Source organism: Magnolia sinica, unplaced genomic scaffold (assembly GCF_029962835.1).
Source record: "Magnolia sinica isolate HGM2019 unplaced genomic scaffold, MsV1 ctg256, whole genome shotgun sequence".
In the NCBI taxonomy this organism is placed as follows: Eukaryota; Viridiplantae; Streptophyta; class Magnoliopsida; order Magnoliales; family Magnoliaceae; genus Magnolia; species Magnolia sinica.
Genome location: NW_026682796.1, coordinates 117,520 through 132,562, shown reverse-complemented (window position 1 = coordinate 132,562; position 15,043 = coordinate 117,520). Strand labels below are relative to the sequence as shown.

At 38.1% G+C, this 15,043-nt stretch overlaps 1 protein-coding gene, 1 long non-coding RNA gene and 1 pseudogene across 6 annotated transcripts; 1 reads left to right on the top strand and 2 right to left on the bottom strand.

Moving 5' to 3' along the window:
* Positions 1-830: 830 nt before the first annotated feature.
* On the bottom strand, positions 831-5,768 carry LOC131236177 (uncharacterized). 5 transcript variants are annotated; one of them, XM_058233311.1, is made up of 6 exons: positions 5,602-5,768; positions 4,595-4,732; positions 4,418-4,501; positions 3,953-4,024; positions 1,677-1,735; positions 831-1,261 (listed from the first exon to the last, which is right to left on the bottom strand). In XM_058233311.1, exons 1-5 carry the CDS (start codon positions 5,628-5,630, stop codon positions 1,708-1,710), a joined length of 351 nt encoding a protein of 116 aa, XP_058089294.1. In that variant the 5' UTR covers positions 5,631-5,768; the 3' UTR covers positions 831-1,261; positions 1,677-1,707. The 5 variants fall into 5 exon arrangements, with proteins under 5 accessions (XP_058089294.1, XP_058089295.1, XP_058089293.1 ...); XM_058233312.1 differs by lacking the exon at positions 4,418-4,501; XM_058233310.1 differs by lacking the exons at positions 1,677-1,735; positions 4,418-4,501; positions 4,595-4,732; positions 5,602-5,768 and adding an exon at positions 2,946-3,004 and having other exon boundaries at positions 3,953-4,262.
* Positions 5,769-6,008: 240 nt separating this feature from the next.
* LOC131236173 (DNA-directed RNA polymerase V subunit 1-like) lies at positions 6,009-7,788 on the top strand (annotated as a pseudogene).
* Positions 7,789-10,502: 2,714 nt separating this feature from the next.
* LOC131236176 (uncharacterized) lies at positions 10,503-11,267 on the bottom strand. The gene is made up of 2 exons (XR_009166600.1): positions 10,928-11,267; positions 10,503-10,732 (listed from the first exon to the last, which is right to left on the bottom strand). It is a non-coding gene; the product is annotated as an uncharacterized LOC131236176 (long non-coding RNA).
* Between the last annotated feature and the right edge of the window lie 3,776 nt (positions 11,268-15,043).

Here is a 15,043-nt window from a genome sequence, read left to right as displayed (position 1 = left end):
CCTATCTTCAAAAACATGATCTTAATAGCTTATTTCGGCTCAGTGTCATAAGGTATTCGCTTTCAATTAAGCCATTATTGGCTCTGGCAAGTCAGGCAACTACCACAAACGCATACAACACGTGAGATTGAATTCAAAACCAACGTATACGACACGGTGACCCCAACCCCACAGCTACGGTCATCTTTCACACATTAGACAATAGCCATTAAAACCCACTTTCAAGGTCCCATGAAATGGCATCTCAGGAGTATTAGTAGATTGTCCTCTCATTAATCAATCCTCAGGAGTACAGCATCAAAGCCTTTCAAAAATAAAATAAAGTAACCACTATAGAGCTTTAATTAGCCCACACAGCCAGTACAAAGCTGCTCATTATACATGCAATTTTTACCAGCGTTTTTAACGGCCGCTGCCAACAGTCGACTTTTACCAGCGCATACTATACTTTACTGGCGCTTCTGTCATTACCGCTAAAAACTATAAAAGCGCTGTTAAAAACTCCATGAAGTGCCACTAAAAACTCCTACAAACGTTGGTAAAAACTGTAACAAAACGCTGATTGAAATGATGAGAAACGCATGTAAATTTTGTAGAAACGCCGGTTAAAGTTACTACAAACAGCACTAAAAGATGTAACAAGTGCTGCTAATAGATTGGAGAAACGCCGGTATAAGCTTTGAAAAACGTCGGAAAAACTGCCGATAATAGAAATTCCTACTGATTCTTTACTAATCCTTTCACACAAATTCCTGTTGATTCTGACTAATCCTTTCCTATAATTGTTATCCTACAATCAAATCTCCATCAATCTAACTATCAAAAACCTATGATTGAATGACAAGAATTTAAATTACCTAAAAATCTAACATTCATCAAGACAATAATTAGCACAATATCAATAAAACAATTAATGGTCTATTTAAAGTTTTCAAAACAAACTATAAATGTCTTCCTTTCCTAGCCTTCCACATGAACTGTTTCAATAAGGTCACCTTCTGGACCGATCATATGTCTTCCTTTCCTAGCCACATCTTCTGATAAATGTCTACAACACTAACCTCACTAGCCATGATCACGCGTCCACTATGTGTGATGTAGGCCCTTTTCTTGCAATGAGCCTAAATTCCTCCCTGGGAAGTTTCCCTGCAGTGGGCTGAGAAGCATAGCTGATTCGGTAAGTGGCACAGCATTGAGATTATACTGCTTGGAGCTGTAGAGTGCTGCAGAACCAGGCCCTCTATTTGTTGAAGACTTGAACCTTTATAAACAATTAATACCCATGATAAACAAGAAAATAAAAGGACAATCAGCTTCACAAGTCACCTCTATAGTTGGGAAAGTGTCACAGTAAAAAATAAATAAATAAATAAAATTGTCATTGTATCAATTGGAACTTTTCTTCTCTTTTCTTTCTTTTTTAATTTCCTTTTTCTTAATGATTTGCCTTCAATTGGAACTTCAACCACATTAATAAATTGTCATTGTATCAAACTATACGGTGCTACAAGGCTTACAAGCACCACAATACAACCCCTACTCAATTGCTTGCTGGCAGGTATTGCAAATCATAAGCAACAAAGGAAACAAAAATTGGCCTTGTAAAAGAAAACCAGTAAGAAAAACACACCAAGTATGAAAAAGTTTAGAAAGAAAAAGCAAACAAAAGTCGTCACCTGATATTCTTGAAGTGGATTTCGTTGCTAGTCAGGCATGTACAGCAAGCATCCAAAACCTGAAGAAATAAGAAAACTCAATAGTCAGAATGTAGATGATAAATATGATTGATTCAGTTCATTCATATTCGTAAGATTCCATTAATTTACCTTAGGGCCCGTTTGGCCGATCGGATTGGAAGGGATTGGATGGTATTGGAAGGGATTGGAAGTTAAATCCCGGGATTGGCCGGGCGTGCCAAACAGAGTCGGTAATCTGATCCCAATCCCATGGATCTTAAGACAATCCACTGACAACACCATCATTACCTTTAAATCCCATCCAATCCACCCTAATCCGTTCAAATTTGCCCGGGACATGTTCGGTTCGTGGGATTGGAAGGGATGAGAAGGTTTAATCCCCAGATTGGCCAGGCGTGCCAAACAGACTGGATATAGCAATCCCATGGATCTCAAGACAATCCACTGACAACACCATCATTACCTAGAAATTCATGCCATCCACCCTAATACTATTCAATCCCTTCCAATCCACCCGGCCAAACGGGACCTTAGATACTCTAACAGGACCATGATAGAGGTGGTGATAATGGACAAGATGACTTTTTCACTCGCACAAGATAGGGTCCTAGATAGGAATTTTGGCAACCAAGAAAAAAAAGATCCCTGAAGCAGACCCTAAGAAGCTAGGACAAGATACTTCTCTTCTACCAAGTCTATCCAACAAAGGAAAATAAACAAGGAGCAGCCCGCAGTTTCTAAATGCTAAGTAAATTCCTAGCATTTCAATAGCAAAAGGAAACGAACTAAAATTGCAACTTGCTATGAGAAACTAATGAAAAACAAACAAAAAACAACAATAAGGCCACTGAATCCTAGCTTTTTTAACATAAGATGCCTTAAAATGTAACCGAAAGGAAAACAAACATAATCTAATTCTTAGGCAATATCTGACCAAAACTTAGATATAACCAACTCTGCATGGTCCTGCAACCCCATTTAGAAAAAAAAAAAATCGCAAGGAGAGATGAAATGCCGACCTTCTGCTTCTCGAGCCTTTCATTCTCTTCTTCCAGACGTGAAACCTTGTTCTCCAGCTTGTTCGTGTACGCCTGCCACAATACAACCCCTACTCAATTGCTTGCTGGTAGGTATTGCAAATCATAAGCAACAAAGGAAACAAAAATTGGCCTTGTAAAAGAAAACCAGTAAGAAAAACACACCAAGTATGAAAAAGTTTAGAAAGAAAAAGCAAACAAAAGTCATCACCTGATATTCTTGAAGTGGATTTCGTTGCTAGTCAGGCATGTACAAGAAGCATCCAAAACCTGAAGAAATAAGAAAACTCAACAGTCAGAATGTAGATGATAAATATGATTGATTCAGTTCATTCATATTCGTAAGATTCCATTAATTTACCTTAGGGCCCGTTTGGCCGGTCGGATTGGAAGGGATTGGAAGTTAAATTTCGAGATTAGCCGGGCGTGCCAAACAGAGTCAGTAATCTGATCCCAATCCCATGGATCTTAAGACAATCCACTGACAACACCATCATTACCTTTAAATCCCATCCAATCCACCCTAATCCGTTCAAATTTGCCTGGGACATGTTCGGTTCGTGGGATTGGAAGGGATGGGAAGGTTTAATCCCCAGATTGGCCAGGCGTGCCAAACAGACTGGATATAGCAATCCCATGGATCTCAAGACAATCCACTGACAACACCATCATTACCTAGAAATCCATGCCATCCATCCTAATACCATTCAATCCCTTCCAATCCACCCGGCCAAACGGGCCCTTAGATACTCTAACAAGACCATGATAGAGGTGGTGATAATGGACAAGATGGCTTTTTCACTCGCACAAGATAGGGTCCTAGATAGGAATTTTGGCAACCAAGAAAAAAAAGATCCTTGAAGCAGACCCTAAGAAGCTGGGACAAGATACTTCTCTTCTACCAAGTCTATCCAACAAAGAAAAATAAACAAGGAGCAGCCCGTAGTTTCTAAATGCTAAGTAAATTCCTAGCATTTCAATAGCAAAAGGAAACGAACCAAAATCGCAACTTGCTATGAGAAACTAATGAAAAACAACAATAAGGCCACTGAATCCTAGCTTTTTTAACATAAGATGCCTTAAAATGTAACCGAAAGGAAAACAAACACAATCTAATTCTCAGGCAATATCCGACCAAAACTTAGATATAACCAACTCTGCATGGTCCTGCAACCCCATTTAGAAAAAAAAAATCGCAAGGAGAGATGAAATGCCGACCTTCTGCTTCTTGAGCCTTTCATTCTCTTCTTCCAGACGTGAAACCTTGTTCTCCAGCTTGTTCGTGTATGCCTGCCACAATGAGGAATAAATTCTCAGTCTTAAAAAAACAGAAAATGGAAGTAACTGGTTTTCAAAACAAGCAACCTGATTTTCCATTTCATTTTTTAATGGGTGCATGGTTGTATGATGAAATCCATGTTTTTATGTGTGTATATGCATGCATGAATGGATGGAGTATGTATGCTTGCATGGATGGATGGATGAGGTGTGTTTGTGAATGTGTGTATGCACGCATCATGATGGATGGATGGATCCACAATTTTGAAAGGTCAAAAGATATTAGTACCTAGATGCAAGGTGCAAAAACAATTGTCTGACTAGCACTCATTTGATTTGATGCACCAGGGCTGATGATATATTTTGACAACTCAAAATGGCTGGAAAAGATCAGGGCCAAATTACCTTGTTGGACCGTGCATGTGCAACAGAAAACTGAGATTGGTCGTTGATGACAGGGAATGAAGAATCGCCAATGCAATCCTTGTTCTAAGACAAATAAGAAACTTAAGTATCATGCAGTCCATGCAGATTCACAAACTGTTAAAAGAAAGCCAGCTATTGGCCAGTGTTAGGACTTACTCTTTCATACACATATAAGTTTCCATCGGCATGAGCAATGACAAAAGTGCCTTCACTTTCAGGAACCCATGCGATGTTGGTGCATCGACTGTGGAAAATAACATTTGCAGCTTTAGGCTAACAAGCACATGAGATCTTCTATAGGAACAAACAAGCATCAAGTCATCTAAGAAATTGCATATAATAAACAGAACCAACAAGGGATGTGACCATTAACATGTTGAAAGAAGTTATAACCTAATACAATATTATAATGCTTGCAATTTGCTTTTCCTTGCCTGGCTATGTAAAGAAGACATTTTATCTTTTAATAACCAAAAGAAGATTCAGCTTTCATTATAAATAAAAAAAAATCTCTTCCTTTTCTTTTCCTTTCTTTCTTTCTTTTTCCTTTTTTTCCCCATCTTTTAAAGATAACCAAAGCTTTATAAAGAGAGAGAAAATGGTGAGAACAAAACAACATTAAGGGAGAGGCAACAAGGAATCCACGGTGAGTGACCTTCTCACTGCTTCCTCTTTCGCACGAGTATCAGCAACCTTTTTTGTATCCATTTGAAAATTATTTCTGCAACTACTTGAATGCAGTAACAACTCACAATGAGAATTAAGCATTGAGATGAAGATGTGCAATGCACACACACGCACATGTGAGCATTCATTGTCATTAAATTTCCCCTTCATAGAGAAGGGTTGTATTATTTTTGTGAGGATGTACACTTCAGATGTAAGTAGTTACTGTTCAAGCATGTCAATACCAATAATGTGAACTTTTTTTGATGGAAAAACATGTTGAAGGGTCTTTTCCTACTTTTTGTTGATGAGAAAAAGTTTGCGCATTCTCCTAGTTCCTGTTGATGAAGCAGAGGTGTAGGTTCCACCCCCAACTATTGTTGATGAGAAAATGGTGGATTCCAACAAGCAATCCTTACACTTTTCCAGAATTTGGATTCTTGGTAGAAGAAACTAGGTGAGCATTGTGAGAGGAACATGAGATTTCCACTTATTACCCAAACAAGAACTCAAAATTGGAATCCATCTTTCAATAATTCTCTTGAAAATCATCATTGGATGATTATTGTTTTTTTTTTTTCCCTTTCTTTCGCCTTGGATTTCACATGTCCTTCGTGTAATCCATGGAGATGCAAAATCATGTAACCATTTAAAAGTTTGCACCAATGGGTTGGTTTAGTTATCATCTAGTGCATGAAAAGATTTTTTATTTTTTTATTTTATAATCATTTTAGTGTATACAACCTGGATTCTTGTATACAAAACAGATATTTTTTTTCCATTCAAATTAACTGCAGTTTACTACACCGGTTGCATTCTTCAGTTTGCTGATTCAGTTTTTAACACATCAAAACTGAAAGAAAGATAGGCCCGATAGTTGAGCGCCTCTTTCTTGTGGAACCGAATGCAGTATAGTACAAGTATATTCTGGAACTATCTTATAAAACCCATGTTAAGGAAGTATGTTTGACAGATGAAGCTACCAAGCAATAATTTCAAAAAGGGAGCAGCCACAATTTACACCCACCTTTGTCACTAGCATACAGTCAATTTTTCCATTTGGGAATTGAAATAGTACAAAAGCATAATATTTCAGCTTTGTGTCCAATGCACCTCACAACTTTCTGTGACCAGCTGTGGTCCTTCATTATGGTGTAGAGAACACACAAAATAGTCACTTAAATACATCCAGACAAATCACAGTAGCACTTCTCTAACATTCAAAATTTTCAAAACCGAATTGGAAAAAAGAGAATCAAAGTAAACTAAATCAGATTTGAAAGTTGGTCAAATCATAAATAGGCGTATTATGGACGGAGACATTGTTTTCATTAATAGGCCACCTAGTACTCATAAACATTCATTACAAGCATTTTCTGTCTATGTGCATGACGACCATACTGTTAAGATCAATCCTCTTATTTGTGCTCCCCTAGGTGCGGATTTTGATGGGGATTGTGTTCATATATTTTATCCATAGTCTCTACCAGCAAAGGCAGAAGTTTTGGAGCTGTTTAGTGTTGAAAAGCAAATACGTAGTTCTCATAGTGCATGATTCTTTATTGTCACTGAAACTCATGTTTAGGACTTTTTTCTTGAACAAAGCGACTGCGCAACAATTGGCTATGTGTGTTTCACCAGTTTTACCAGAACCTGCTTTGCTTAAGGCTCACCGTACAGGTCCTCTGTGGACTGTTTTGCAAATAGTACATAGTGCTTTACCTGCATTTTTTTACTGCTTTGGGGAGAGGCATTTGATCAGTAAAAGTGAAATGGTGAGGATTGATTTCAATAGAGATTTACTGCAGTCATCATTCACAGAGATTGTTACTTCTGTTCTTGACAAGAAGGGAACAGAAGAGGCTGTTAAGTTCTTTAATATGTTGCAGCCATTGCTGATGGAGATTCTCTTTTTAGAAGGATATAGTGTTGGCTTGAATGATTTTGACATTCCCAAGGCTGTTACTGAAGATATAAAGAAGAAGATTCAGGACATATCACCTTTGCTGCTTCACTTGAGATCAAATTACAATGAACTTGTAGAGTTGCAAGTGGAAAGCTACCTGAAAACTGTAAAACTGCCTATCGTGACTCGTATTCTAAAGTTATCTGCTTTGGGTAATTTGATAGATTCTAAAAATGATTCAGCTATCAGTAAGGTTGTTCAACAACTTGGCTTTTTGGGGCTTCAACTTTATGACCGAGGGAAGTTTTATTCAAGGCGTTTGGTTGAGGATATGAGTTTCCACTTCCAAAATAAGTATTCTGTTAATGGTGTTGACTATCCTTCTGAGGCATTTGGGTTAGTTAAGAGCTCCTTTTTTCAAGGTCTGACCCCCTATGAAGAGTTGGTCCATTCCATATCATCCAGGGAAGTGTTGATCCGTTCTTCCAGAACTTTGTTTAAAAATCTAATGGCCACACTTAGAGATGTCGTTATCTGTTATGATGGGACAGTGAGAAACCTCTGCAGTAATTCTATAATTCAATTTGAGTATGGACAGGTGGACGAAAATAGTCCTGGAAGTTCTCTTGCTGGTGAACCGGTTGGTGTATTAGCTGCTACTGCAGTATCAAATCCTGCATATAAAGCAGTTCTTGATTCTTCTCAGAGCAACAACTCTTCATGGGAATCGATGAAGGAAATACTTTTGTGCAAAGTTAACTTCAAGAAGAATCAGTAGGCCATTTACAGCAGTTCCTGGTTCAGTAAGTCCTGCATATAAAGCAATTCTTGATTCTTCCTGTCGTAGAATTCCCCATATTCACCAACCACTCTTTGAACTGCTAAACACACCCTGGAACCTACATTTCATGAATAGTTTCTAACATCTTACATCAGAAAGTCATTCAGGCTGCATTTGGCTCATGAGCATTTCACAGGCATAGAAAAACAAATTTATGACTTTGGAATTTCTACTCTTAGGCTCTTAGTAGGTTTCTGTAAATTATGAAATATGAAGAAAAATCTCTTTAGTGGCAACCAAATGTACTCTAAACTAATAACCATTAAAGCAGAATAAAATTATATACATCAAAATTAAGCCAAATGTACATCACAAAATTATCTACTTTCTGGGGTGACGAGCCTCCCCGTAATGACCAGTGAGCAACTAAACTTGTGAGTCGATTATGGTGGTATGAGACACTATATTCGTGCTGTCGGCCTACATTGATTGGTGACGAGCCCTTTGTAGTGACCTCGAGCGTGCCTGGATACCGCATCGAGGCGACGAGCCTTGGTGTAGTAACGAAGGTGTGATAGGCGTGCATTGATTGGTGATGAGCCCTTTGCTACGACCTGAAACCATATGATCGTATGAGATGTCTAGGACTGACGACATTAGAATGGATCACTGTTTGGATGGTGATATGGGGAAGGTACCTTAGCTTCCCAATCCTGCTGTATGAAAAGGACTAATAACAACTTGGTAATCATATCCATGCACCGCATTTGTATGTGCTTTGTAGATGTGGCGCACTTTGAGGTGGTGTCATGCGTAACGTAAGATGAAGACGCTGAGGGTGTACGCGTGAGGGCACGCATCATTCTGCATACATCTTTGCATTAACAAGAGTACTTAGGACATGTTTAATTGTTCTGCTTTATCATTACTGCTTGATTGAACTGATAACATGTTAACCTGTGCTTTATTGTTCCACTGAGTTGATCACTCACTCCCACATTCTGGGGCGGTGTTAAACACCCACCAGACTCTGTCTTAGGTTCTGATGTTGCAGATGTTGATGCGACTTCTGAGGCAGAGCGGGAGATGGATGATGATGTTTTCAGACGGGTTCTAGCGAGCCTTGTTCTGATGCACGAGATTTTGGGATTATTTTTGGAAATTAAATGATGTAACTTGAAACTTGAAATTTTGATAATAACACTTACATTACGACCTGGTATGTATATGTACTTCAGGGATTTGCACTTGTACACACATATTTCTATAAGTCTTTCGCTTGCTTTCTTCACTTATCCCTGAATTATATCTGTGCTTTGGCTTAATCTATTCCATGTTTTATGCACTAATACAGACAACATACATCCATCATTAAATATGTTGCATAAGTGATGTTTTGGAACTCGGGAGCTGAGTTATGCTCGACCCCGAGTTTCAGGGCGTTGGCTATATCCTAATTTCTACTCTTAGGCTCTTAGTAGGTTTCTGTAAATTATGAAATATGAAGAAAAATCTCTTTAGTGGCAACCAAATGTACTCTAAACTAATAACCATTAAAGCAGAATAAAATTATATACATCAAAATTAAGCCAAATGTACATCACAAAATTATCTACTTTCAAAGTTACAATATCAAAATTAGTTTTTTAAAAAAAGAAGTCCAAACATTGTATATTTTTCATTTCTCAACAAGATGAGAAGTGTCATTAACCATGAAGTGAGCAAGATAATTGCAAATCCATACGCATAGGGAACGTGTAAAGTTGCAAGTCCATCCTTCAGCACATATTACCAATGCAATTGCTCAATCATTCACATCTACACCGGTCCTCAATGCACCCAAAATCCAGAACAGTTGAGCAAATTAAACACAAAATATTTCATCTGTCATGACAAACAGCAAAAGCAAAGTAATGAGGAGAATGTTTATGCAAGAATGAGTTCAATCACATCAGGTTATCTATTGTGCTGAACTTCAAGAAATACAGAGAAAATCCAGAAACTTTCACACAATGTAGCTTTTAAATAGATACAAAGATGCAATTACACAGCACACAACTTCTATTAGATGAGATGTTCATTTATTTAGTTTCTTTCTTAATTGTGAGCACTGATGGCAATAGATTTCAAACACATTAACCATTTATATTGTGTCTAATTAAGAAAAAATGTATGCAAGGTTTAAAAATCAGTTTCAATGTACCATATTGTCACCACTAAAACCAGGTCATATCTCCCTCTATCAAGCCAATACAATGGATGAAACTAGTTCCATCAGGCGATGCATACTGGTATGCAAGGTTTAAAAATCAGTTTCAATGTACCATATTGTCACCACTAAAACCAGGTCATATCTCCCTCTATCAAGCCAATACAATGGATGAAACTAGTTCCATCAGGCGATGCATACTGGTCTCAGATGATACTTAAAATCAGTTCAATAGCACTTTGGGTTACATGGGCATCATGTAACAGGGGATACACACAACTTGGGTCCCATCATCATCGCCTTCTCCTTGCTTTTTTGGGCTGGCAAAAGTTCAAAGTTCAATGATGGGATGCTTAATATCAACCCTCCATCCAAGTCTGGGTCCCACCCAGCCAGCACATCATGACCAGGTGGAACCTAGAATACTTGTTTTATTTGATTTACAATGCATTTATTTATCATGCCTATTCAAATTACTTGAAAGATCTAAAAGGAAAAAAAAAAAGAACTATTTAGCAGAAACAGATGCAGCTAAAACTACAACAAAAAGCCAGGAAGATTACAACTATCTAGCTTGAAAGATCCAACCTTATATGTACATATATGTACATATATAAATACTTAAACATCCATCCGACATTAAAAAAAAAAAAAAGAAGGATTGATGGCGGTAAGTATGCAAACCTGCTGAAATGTAGCTGATCATATGTATTTTTCAGCTTCATCTCAAACCTGTGAAATATTCAAGATATGTTGCTAAAGTGTTTGATTTCACAGATATTCAAAGCATGTATTTTTACTATTTGTCAAAAGATAGGGATATATCAGCCTTTTCGCTTCACAATCCCACAACCATTTGATGGGCTACGGACTTGGTATTTCATCTCATGAAATCAAAATAACTATTAAATAAGGGTAGCTAATGACCTGCTTCTTCTTTTTCAGCGACTCCTCTGCAGCAGCTATCTTATCTGCACACGCTTTTCAAGATCAGATAGCATGCTCTTTTCTCTCTTCCCTGAAAACCAATGCAGTCTCGCATATCAATTAACAGTACTTTTTATGTGTAAAGTAAATTTCTAAAATTGTGATGTTTCCTAGCATTCACAGTTGGAAAGTAGCCATCAGTCACATGGCAGCAACGTTGCTTTCCAGTTGAACTTGAAAGGAATATTGCTGTCATTTGGAGCTCAGGTCATGAATGATGAGGGAATTAAGATTTGGTTATTTCCAAATTATTAGACTACCAATTGCCGAGCTTTGCTAAGAAAACACGCATGTGCAATAAAGCTCATGTACATGCCACAAATGTGCCAACATGGCACACGGATGCAAAATCCAATCCATCCATAGTTGGTCCGACCCTGTACATGTTTTCCCAAAAAATAAATCTGGTCCACTCAATACATAGGCCGCAAGATATATTAGGGCCTATGCCAAGATTGGAAATAGGTGGATGTGTTAGAGAACTTCAGCCAAGATTTTCAGAGCTATACATTTGTTTGGATCTCGGACTATCATGTCATGCTGACACATGAGCTTTATTACAACGGAGACCAAGAACCACACAGGTTAGGATGGGTGAGTTGGTACAAGTTGAAGGCTCTAAAAGGGCAAGAGGAAGGCTCAAAAGGAGGTGGATGGAGGTAGCAAGAAAAGACTTGATGTTCTACAGTCTAACTGAAGGACTAGCCCTTGAATGGAATGGTGGAACAAGATTCATGTAGTTGATCCCAATTAGTTGGGGTAAGGCTTAGATGATGATAATGATAATTGCAGGAGTTACTGGAAAGGAACTCATGAGATATTTTTTGTTTCAAAATTACAGGTATGGCATTTCCATAAGTGATTTGCATAAGGGCTGCATCATATTGAAAGATTAAGACCTCCATGGCCAGACTGCTCCTTGTCAAGGGACACATAGTTCCATTTCCAAGGAGGGACTCAAAGGCTTGATATAAGCAACAAATAATGAAAACAAGGAAAATGAGAAAGAAGGAATATGTGTTAAGGATTTGGAATAGAAGAGCAACGATCCCCACTTTCATAAATAAGGCAGATTTCTCTTGTTTTGAGCTTGTTTTCTGAAGCCAAACTACAATGTTTGATCTATTAATACTTTGTAAGTCTAGCTTCTTGAGTTTATTATTTTGATTATCAAGCACTGCAATCTCGTTCCAGCAGTGGCGGTAGTGCTGAATATGTAACAATTAAACATCTCCATCAGCATTCTCTTGTAAGAAAAAACAAATAAATTTGTCTAAAGTTGGTTAACACAGATGGAAGAATACCATGCGCAGCTGATGGAAAAAAAATCCATCTAAAATTGTTGAAGAAAGAAGTTAAACATAATGATCAACATGGAACTCTTAGATCAGCTTATAAAAATTTAAGCTCCCATTGCTGTGAGTGATGGTTTCCCAGTCTGGTTCAGTGTCAGCTTATAAAAATTTAAAAGCCTGCAAGTGTGCTTGCAACATTCAACCTTCAAGCATCGCACATGCAACTACGAAAAAGTGTGCACACACCATAGCCTACATTTGTTACCATACATTTGGCCTATCACTAAAATTTCTACAAATACAAAACAAAACAAAACAAAAAAGCGGCAGTATATTTGTTGATTTTTGAATATGTTGCACCTGATAGCCATTTTATTCAGCTTTCAGCTGACCAACCTATCTCAATTTGAATAGTATTATGTAGATCAGATAGCCATTTTATGTATAAAATATATACATACTAAGTACGCATGTGCATAAATATTAATGGGCACTATTACCAAATTAATATAAAGTATAGAATATTATCTAGTTGTACATGCATGTTATGTTATGTTATGAGAGAGAGAGAGAGAGAGAGAGAGAGATACATGGATGCATGATTTGCGCATGTAAAGAAAATAGCGTTCATCAATGAATATTGCATGGTATTTACTGGATGTGAGGTTTGGAGCATATCCTTTTGGACGTACTCCTAAAGTTGGAGATCCGATCTTCTGAAATCATTCATAAATTCTTGTGATGGGCGTTGATTGTGTAGTGTTAGTCAAGAAGAGCCAAAGGGATTTACGTTCCATGCACCCAACGTGTAAAGGCAAGTAACTAATTATGCCAGAGACCCAGCAATCAAACTATCAAAGTGATGTCATCCCTCTAACGCATGGCACCTTTATTAGAAGGAATCCATTGCCCCTTGAATGATATCTTGTCTCTATCTTCTTATCACCTTTCTTTCTATCCTTTCTTATATCTTTTCATCTACATGTAAAATCCAACGTTAAAATGAAAGTGGACCCCACGTAGTGGATTTCTCCTTCAAATCACAAATTGGCAGCAACATAGAATATTGTCCCATCTTCATGCACGACACAAACGATAGCTGGAAACCAAGTACTCTTGAAAGGGATGGAAATTAGAGGGTGATTCCGTGCATCCAGAGGCTGGACCTTTTCTGTGCCTCATTTTCATTCTGAACCCGCCACACACGTGGATGAGATCTGAACCATCCGTTTCATATTCCCAACAGTGAATGGGCTGTGGCCCAAAAAACTCAGTGTTTGAGCCAATCTAGCCCTTTAATTGGTGGCATATAAATCTAAACTAAGAGACCAAAATCAGTAACGGCTCTCGTCAATCAAAAAGGCCCATTTTTTAGATGGTTAAGATAATCCTATCAAAGGTAAATTTGGTCAGTGGCTAGTAATATGGATGATCCCATGTGATGCGAGGTTCAGATCATCGTATGTATGTTTTATGTGCGAGGTACACAATCTAGATGCTCGAAAATGCAGTGTGCCACCATGGGCAGGGTAGGCTGATTTGATCATATCAGCATTCTACAGTGACTTGCTTTCTGTGTATCCCTGTGCAACCTTACCTTCAAGTTCGAGAGCTCATTTTCCACGTCACGTCATTCTTCCAAAAGGAACCAAACACATTCATTTCGCCAAGGTAATTCAGCAGCACGAGGCTTGTCTCAGTCAGCGATTACTACCATCTCGAATTAAACAGGTAATTTTAATTTGAGATCAATCGGCTTTCGCATTCATTTAATAAGCCTCATGATCAGAACCTAAGAATTACCCATTCCAAAATTTTAAGTGGGCCATGTGGCATGAATTGAGAGGTTTTTAGGGATAATTTTCCAGGGTGGCCACCTAAGTGTTGAATCAGTCTGATTTTTGAAGTCTTGTCTAAATAAAGGTGTACACTATTTCTAGTGAAAAAGAATTAAGTAATGAATGTCTAGGTGCAGATGTTGATGATCTTTACGAGGAAAATGGAAACATGGAGTTTTATCCTTCACTAGAGCTCAACTCAGCATTTGAGAAGCCAACGTTTGATGACTCTGCTGAGATTTAGCACAACTTGGAGGATATGAAACTTAAGAATGGGAAAGCTAATGTCATGCTAGGGACAAGCTGCAGCTGCAGAAGTGAAATCAAATGGTTGGGGTGGCTGGGATGTTGATAAACATCCCAATTCAAGCAAAAATGATATAACACCATCCAAAACAAGTGTTTGGTCTAGTTGGGATACTAATAAAATGGAAACACAGGCAACTCAACCTATCCAATCATCAGAGTTACCCGGAACTAGTTCTTGGAATAGTATCGGAGATGCGAAAAAGAAGCACCATACGCAATCAGATCAGTCTAATGCTTGGGGTGGCTGGCGCAGTAATAGTGTGGGAGATGTGGAAAAGATGCACTAGACGCAAGCAGATCAGCCTAATGCTCACGGTGGCTGGGACAGTAATAGTATGAGAGATGCGAAAAAGCACCAGACACAGTCAGATTAGTCTAATGCATGGGGTGGCTGGAATAGTAATAAAAAGGAAACACAGGCAAGTGAATCTAAAAGACCAACAACAGAGGAGTGTCCTGGATTTAATTCTTGGAATAGAACGGAAGTGCAAAAGAAGCAGCCCGTTCAATCTGATCAATCTACTCCCTAGGGAGGTTAGAAATCAAATGATGCAGGAAAATTTAAAAAAAAATAAATAAATCAGACTTTGTTACTAAAAATCCAACAACATACG

Excerpts from the sequence above, each read along its gene's own strand:
- LOC131236177 (XM_058233308.1), bottom strand. The coding sequence starts at position 2,123 with ATGGGATTGCTATATCCAGTCTGTTTGGCACGCCTGGCCAATCTGGGG. Across the intron at positions 1,736-1,826 it reads TCGGCCAAACGGGCCCTAAG|GTTTTGGATGCTTGCTGTAC; the intron begins GTAAATTAATGG and ends TTATTTCTTCAG. Across the intron at positions 1,262-1,676 it reads ATCCACTTCAAGAATATCAG|GTTCAAGTCTTCAACAAATA; the intron begins GTGACGACTTTT and ends TTGTTTATAAAG.